Source organism: Zingiber officinale, chromosome 4B (genome assembly GCF_018446385.1).
Source record: "Zingiber officinale cultivar Zhangliang chromosome 4B, Zo_v1.1, whole genome shotgun sequence".
Classification (NCBI taxonomy): Eukaryota; Viridiplantae; Streptophyta; class Magnoliopsida; order Zingiberales; family Zingiberaceae; genus Zingiber; species Zingiber officinale.
The window spans coordinates 127,860,657-127,868,301 of NC_055993.1; the positions used below are offsets into that span (position 1 = coordinate 127,860,657).

Here is a 7,645-nt window from a genome sequence, read left to right on the forward strand (position 1 = left end):
ATTAATCCAAATTTTCCCTTTAGAAGTTAAACTTGAATTAGGAACGAAACTTAACATTCTTACTTCAAGTTCAACCGATGTGATCTTCCTAAGTTAAACCATATTACAGAAGTTGATCAAATATCTATTTCAAGGATCAACTTCCAGGTCAAACGTGGCGAGGTACTAGACCTTCTTGGGTATGAGATCATCCACCACTACCCAGACAAAGTCTTTCAAAGAAATCGGATATTAAACTTCTCATAGTAAACAAGGTTTAACAATAGAGACCTCAATAGAAACACATTATCGAAACATGAAATTAAAACGAAAATCGATAATAAAAACGATAATTTAAAATCGATAACCTCTTGTGTTTGGTTTTTCAAGATCTATACAAAAGATGAACTAGTTATGACGCGGACACTAATAACTAGTTATACCTCTTGTAACTTATAGACCTCTTGATCTTCTATTGTATTCCTCTTTTTATCTCGGACGTCGTGTGAGCGACGATCTACCAAGACGAGAATCCACCCAAGCCTTCTTCTTCCTTTCAAATTTCGGCCACCAACTTTCTCCAAGAGATGATGAAGTTCGGCCACCAACTTTCCTCCAAGGGATGCTAGATAAGAGAACCTGTTGGTGCAGCGGAGACCGGCAAGAGGGGGGTGAATTGCTGAAAACAAAAACAAACTATACCCTCATCGGATTTCAACTCAGAATTTAAATCAGCAATAAAATAACAACTAAATTAAAGAGACAGAAAAAGAAACAGAAACAGAATTTAACCTGTTTACAACCAAGGAGGTTGTTAATCCAGGGCGATGAAAAAACTCTACTATCAGAATCTCCTTTACTGTAGGCGGAGAAACCTTTTTACACTTAGAACGCTCACTTAGTTGCTAGGAATTGATTACAGATTGATTGCTTGAGTTGTTATTGAATTCCTAGCTCCAGGGGCCTTTTTATAGCTCCTGGAAAGTCTATCCCGAGGGTCCAAGGCGCCTCCAACAAGGTTCAAGGTGCCTCCAGCTCGGTCAGAGGATAAAACTTTATCCGCACGCAAACGGTCAAAACTGACCTGTTGAAGGCGCCTTCAACAGGCTTGAAGGCGCCTTCAAGGGCGCCTCCAAGCTTCCAACTTAGTTTCTTCAGCTTCCTTCGCTCCGTTCTTTTGGGTGATTGCGGCCAACCGAAATAGGGCTCACCCGAACCCAATTCCCGGCCTTCCTCGAGCAGCCTTCCGTCCCGACTTAACGTCCCTCGAACGTCGCGCACGCTCTTCACGCCCACCGGAGTACTCTTCCGCAGCTCTCTCGTCCTTCGGACGCACCGAGCCCGTCGGCTCCCTTCCCGTGCCGTCCTTCTCGCTAGCTGCGTCTTCCGCTCGACTTCCTGTGCTCCTAAGCTCCTGCACACTCAGACACAGGGATCAAATACAACGCAGGACCTAACCAACTTGGTTGATCACATCAAAACTACCATGGGGTCCAACAATCTCTCCCTTTTTGATGTGTGATGTGAGCTCGAGTGTCGTGCTACGGGAGCTTACATCAAATTACAATTAATATTTACCGAACCCCTCTACACTAAAGTAGTATAGAGATGACTCGGGTCGTCTCCCCAAAGAATGTAGCGATAAATGATAAAATTAGGATCAATTATTGCTTTGAGTTTTAACGTGAAAATGGAGGGGTTGGGTTTGAGTTTTAAACTACGATATAAAAAACAAACAAGTATGAAATTAAACCTAAAGAACAAAAGAGCAATGCAAGTATGAAATCTAATTCTAATTAATAAAAGACATCCTATCTATCCATTAGTAGTGATCTCATAGCGCATTGTCTCTCTACGCTACGATTTCACTAATAATAGAATTAAACTAAGGAATGAAATAACAAAACATTAAATGAAACCTATTCTAGTAAATGAAAGACAGTGCATGTAAGAAAACCTAGTCTATCTTAAACTATGATTGCACGAAAATTAAAGACAACTCAAAGTAAGCATCTAAATGAAATTAAGCATGAAACAAAATCTAACCTTACCTAATTGCAATTAAATCAAGACAATAGCATAAAGAAAACTATGAACCATTCAATTAACTAAGCACTGCAAGAATCTAAGCTAAGAAAAATGCAAAACTAGGATAACAAAGATGGTTGGGACATTTTAACGAACAATTGGTAAGCATTAAATAAACTAAGCAGAGTTCGTGCAAATTAAAACATAGGAGAACAGCTGAGATACAGAAACATCAATTACATCAAATCTTCAACCATGCAAACCCATATCAACAATGGAAGAATAAGCTTGTTGTTCAAAATCTGATGAAGAATGAAGTTCTGCTCGGATTTGAAAGCTGCTGTTGAAATCTGATGAAGGAAGATGGAGTTCTGTCCAGATCTGTTGAAGAACTTGAAGGCTGCTGACTACCAAATCTGGAGAAGATCTGTTCGAAATCAAATTGCTGTTGTGGAGTTCCGAATCTACAGAAGAACTGCTCGGAATGATGTGAAATGGTACAACTTCTCCTCTTCTAACCCTCCCTGAAGTCACACAAACGCCAACTCCAGAACCCCAAACTACCGGCTGTGCTTGCTTCAAAAACGGTGATGATGAACGAAACTTCCACAGATGAACCCCCTCGATGGAAGATGAACGGCTGTGAGAATGGAATGTCCCGCCGCTACTCCTCTTGAAGCCCTAGCTTTTGCAACCCGCGTCGACGAGAGCATCAAGGAAGCTACGGTAAGGGGACTCACCGGAGAACCCCTCCGGTGAGATGAAGATGATTGGAGGATGCCGTCGCTGTCGAAGCTTGCTGTCGCCGCTACTTTGGATCTAGGAGATGAAGTTGTGGCTGTGGATGGCCGTAGGATGACAGAGAGGATGGTGAGGTGGGGAAAGTCCGGCCGGCGGCGATGGATAAGCAGAGAAGGCCGCCGGCCGTCGGTGAAGGAGAAGAAGGGAAAGGGCGATGGCGTCGCGAGCCCTAGCTTGGGGAGAAGTCGCGATTATCCTAGTTCTGTGCGTCCGCGTGAGAGTAGAGGAGGGTTTCTTAGTGGATCGGATTTGGTTAAGGAGCGGGTTTGGTTAGGAAAGGATCCAAATCCAATAACTAATAGGAAAATTGGGTTATGAAATTGGGCTTCAAGATTGGGCTTTAAAAGTGGGCTTCATTGTTTTTTTTTTTCCTTTGATCCAAATTGAATTAGAGTGTCATTTGTTGGATGAATCTTGGTGCCCTTGATCTTGATCAAGGGCCTAGATGTTCCAAATTGCTTCCCTACAAATAAGATGTGCATTTTTAGATAAAAAATCAGAAAATATAGGAAAAATTATATACAAGGCTCTAAATTAATATCAACTCATAAAATATGATATAAAACAAGATTTAAGTACACGAGATGATAAAAATATTAAGTATAAGAGCCAAAATAAAATATAAAAATGCTCATTATCAATTCCTCCACACTTATTCTTGCACGTCTCGGGCAAATGAAATAAAACTAGGAAGTAACCAAAAACTTATCTCCCTATCAATTCCCTATCAATATTTTGAAAATAATAAAAGAAAGTTACTTAGGATCATCAAGTTTTAAGAAACAAGGTATTCATGGTTCCAATTCTCACATAAGTCAACAAGCATGGTAATTTCAATCAACTTGAATAGATTAAGCATGATAAAGCCTCACAAGGTGGGTATATGCACTCATGCTCACATAAATAATAGACATGAAAGTGGAGCTCTCTCTAAAGCAACTCATGATATTGCACTACCATATGCTTGCTTATTTTCTAATTCTCCACTAATGTAAACATAAGTACACATAAATCAAGAGGACTTTCATGAATAATTATGAAACCACACATGTAAACAATAGAACAAGAAGGATAGACAATAAAGGAATTCAAAGAGAATATGAGAGCATTGGGGTAATCAACATGAACAATACAATCAAATAATATGCTTTAAAACTCATCCAAACATGCAACACTCAACTCTCTTTGCACATTCTAAATGTGATATGCATCAACCACTATAACATCTCCAAAATGCATGTATGTATTAACAACTTAACTCATGAGAATCTCTCAATAACAATATAAAATGAGTATACATCAATCTTTCTATGGAGATATTTCCTCTTGTTCATCACTAACAAAATAACAAATGCTTGAGAATTTTTTTCCTCTCTTTTTATTTTTTTTCAACTTTTTTTTTCTTTGTTTTTTTCCTTTTTTTTTTTCTTTTCGTTTTTTTTTTCCAACAAGCATAGAGAGATTTTTTTTCTTTTCAACAAGCATTCGTTCATACATATTTGCCTCCCCCCCACACTTAAACTTGTCTGTCTCGGACAATATAACAAATCATGATATTACTCACAACAAAAGGGGGCTAAAAATAAACCAATAAAGATGTAATAAAGAAAATGTAACTCATCATGCAATCACCCAATGCTCTCATCAAAAGACTAGGGAATGAATGAATCGATAAAGATATCCTAGTGAAAATATAACGACAATGAGAAGATATGACAAGGGAAGTACAATGAAACATGAAAGCAATAGGTGAAATGTTTACTGATAAGAACAACAAAGAACAACTAAGAGATGAATAAGAAAATTTGCCTCTATCATATTCATGCAAGCTTATGTTACCATAATTTCAAAAAGAATCAAAGCAAGTTCTAGAGTGTCAAGTATCACAAGTGCTATCACACACAAAAGGATAAAGGATAAGCATGGGAACAACCTCACTAGGTGAATAATCAAATATCATGCATAATCTAACAAGATAGAGTCAATCACCAAAACAAATGACTAATGCAATTAATGTACCCAAATATACCAAGGAAACCAAAACTTGATAGTCAAACTTAACTGTCTTTTTCAATTCTCAAAGCATTATAAAGGGACATCTAGGGAGATATGACTCAAAATCAAGCAAGGTATAAACAAGATCAAACAAAATGCAAAACAAGAAAACAAAGTATGAAAGCAAAGTATGGAAGTAAACAAACATGCAAGTATAAAGATAAATAGAAGCAAGAAAACGAAAGGAAAGGAACGAACTCCCCTTTATTCCTGGCGGCTGAAGACGATTCAGAAGTAGAAGCCACGCCGGTAGTGGAATGATCTTTCCCGGTGGTTGCAAACGATTAAGGTGCAAAATCCAAGTTGGGAGTGGAATATTTGCATTTGAAGTAAAGACCGCTCCCTTCCCCCTATTCTTTTTGAAAGTTCTTCCCGGAGGTTGAAGGCGGTTCGACTTAAGCATCCACTTCAAGGGCCTATAAAAACCTGCAAGGCCAAGGATAGAATCCACCTTCCACACACATGTGGGGTAAGGAAGAGCTGAAACAAAATCAAACTTAAACAAGCATGAATCCAAATATAAGTCACATCCAATAAAATCGATATTCGGAACCTCTATGGAATTCTTTACAAGATCACAAGAAATATTTATCTTGTTGTACTGAAATGTACCTGGAGGTTCTAGAACAGTGGATGTGGCTTCCTCTTTATCAAGTAATAACTCAGACTCTGGTGGTGCATAAAAAAGAAGTGATTCTTGGGGCTCTGCCTCCTCAGCACAAGTCCCTACACTCTTGTCATCCACATTTGGTTCAAGTGATGGTCCAATCAAAAGAGGTGATTCTTGGGGTATTGCTTCCAATTTGCAATCTCCTACACTTTCCTTATCAACAAATGTATAATCAGGCTCAGCTAGCTCCTCAACATCACCAACAACACCTGCATCAACAATATCTACAGCAACAATATTAGAAGAAGCAAAATCATCTACAACTACAACATCATCACATAAAAAGGTAGAGGAGTCTTGTATAGGAGTAGAATCAGGGTCAAGGCTATGACAATATCTAGAATCCATCTCCTCACTAGATAATTGGGCTTGTCATTGGTTGATAGATGTTGCAATTTGATCCAGATACATCTGACAATTCTGTAGTGATGCTTCATTTCTTTGTTGAGACTGGGTATATGCCTCTTGTTGTTGTTGCATCTGCTGCATTACATCCTTCAAATCTTGAAATATTGATTGACTAGGGACATGAACTTCTTCAGTGCTCTCTTGAAATGCCCCCCAAGGAGCTGGTTCGGTCTGCTGGACTGAATGTGACCATGTGGGCATAGGATCATCCTGAAATCCTTGTGGCATCTGATATGATGAAAAAGATTGATCCACTTGTTGATCATTCCCATGCATAAAATTGGGATGGTTCATCCAGTTTGAATTGTAACACTGAGGATGCTCAATAGCCTGTTGCTGTGTATTTCCATACTGCTCAGGAATTTGTTGGGGTTGATAGCATTGGGATTGGAAGTACCCATGCTGCTCTGGAATCTGGGGTTGAAAGTACTGAGTCGAATAATTGCCCCAGTCATGACTATAAGTATTAGGAGCTGGATCATATGCATGTTGATATTGATGTTGGAAATACTGGGGTTCCATAGGAAATCTAGCAGTCTTTTGAATGAGATGACATATAGCAACTGGATGAGAAGGACTGCCACAATTAGTACATATGTGCCTCACTTGCCCAGTATCCAAATTATGATATTCATTGAAACATCCAAATTGCTAAGAATAAAGATCCATGTTGAACTGAAAGAATTATCCTGGTCTTACACTGAAACACTAACAAACAAGATTAGAAGACACAGGAGTATATGATATCAACACATGAATCAATGAACATTAAAGCATTTGACAAATTTTTTTTTTTTTTTTTAACAAAACTTTGTAGAAAAATAAGAAAGCAATCCTAAAATTATCAAACACCACTACAAGATCCCCGGCAACGACGCCAAAATTTGATGTGAGCTCGAGTGTCGTGCTACGGGAGCTTACATCAAATTACAATTAATGTTTACCGAACCCCTCTACACTAAAGTAGTATAGAGATGACTCGGGTCGTCTCCCCAAAGAATGTAGCGATAAATGATAAAATTAGGATCAATTATTGCTTTGAGTTTTAACGTGAAAATGGAGGGGTTGGGTTTGAGTTTTAAACTACGATATAAAAAACAAACAAGTATGAAATTAAACCTAAAGAATAAAAGAGCAATGCAAGTATGACATCTAATTCTAATTAATAAAAGACATCCTATCTATCCATTAGTAGTGATATCATAGCGCATTGTCACTCTACGCTACGATTTCACTAATAATAGAATTAAACTAAGGAATGAAATAACAAAACATTAAATGAAACCTATTCTAGTAAATGAAAGACAGTGCATGTAAGAAAACCTAGTCTATCTTAAACTATGATTGCACGAAAATTAAAGACAACTCAAAGTAAGCATCTAAATGAAATTAAGCATGAAACAAAATCTAACCTTACCTAATTGCAATTAAATCAAGACAATAGCATAAAGAAAACTATGAACCATTCAATTAACTAAGCACTGCAAGAATCTAAGCTAAGAAAAATGCAAAACTAGGATAACAAAGATGGTTGGGACATTTTAACGAACAATTGGTAAGCATTAAATAAACTAAGCAGAGTTCGTGCAAATTAAAACATAGGAGAACAGCTGAGATACAGAAACATCAATTACATCAAATCTTCAACCATGCAAACCCATATCAACAATGGAAGAATAAGCTAGTTGTTCAAAATCTGATGAA

The 7,645-nt window shown here is 37.9% G+C and overlaps 1 protein-coding gene across 1 annotated transcript; it reads right to left on the reverse strand.

Annotated features, from left to right (window-relative positions):
• Positions 1-4,309: 4,309 nt before the first annotated feature.
• Positions 4,310-6,709, reverse strand: LOC121977943. The gene is made up of 2 exons (XM_042530342.1): positions 5,476-6,709; positions 4,310-5,279 (listed from the first exon to the last, which is right to left on the reverse strand). The coding sequence occupies exons 1-2, from the start codon at positions 5,879-5,881 to the stop codon at positions 5,272-5,274; spliced, it is 414 nt and encodes a 137-aa protein (XP_042386276.1). The 5' UTR covers positions 5,882-6,709; the 3' UTR covers positions 4,310-5,271.
• Positions 6,710-7,645: the final 936 nt, after the last annotated feature.

Coding starts and splice junctions, on each gene's coding strand:
- LOC121977943 (XM_042530342.1), bottom strand. CDS start 5,881: ATGGATTCTAGATATTGTCATAGCCTTGACCCTGATTCTACTCCTATA.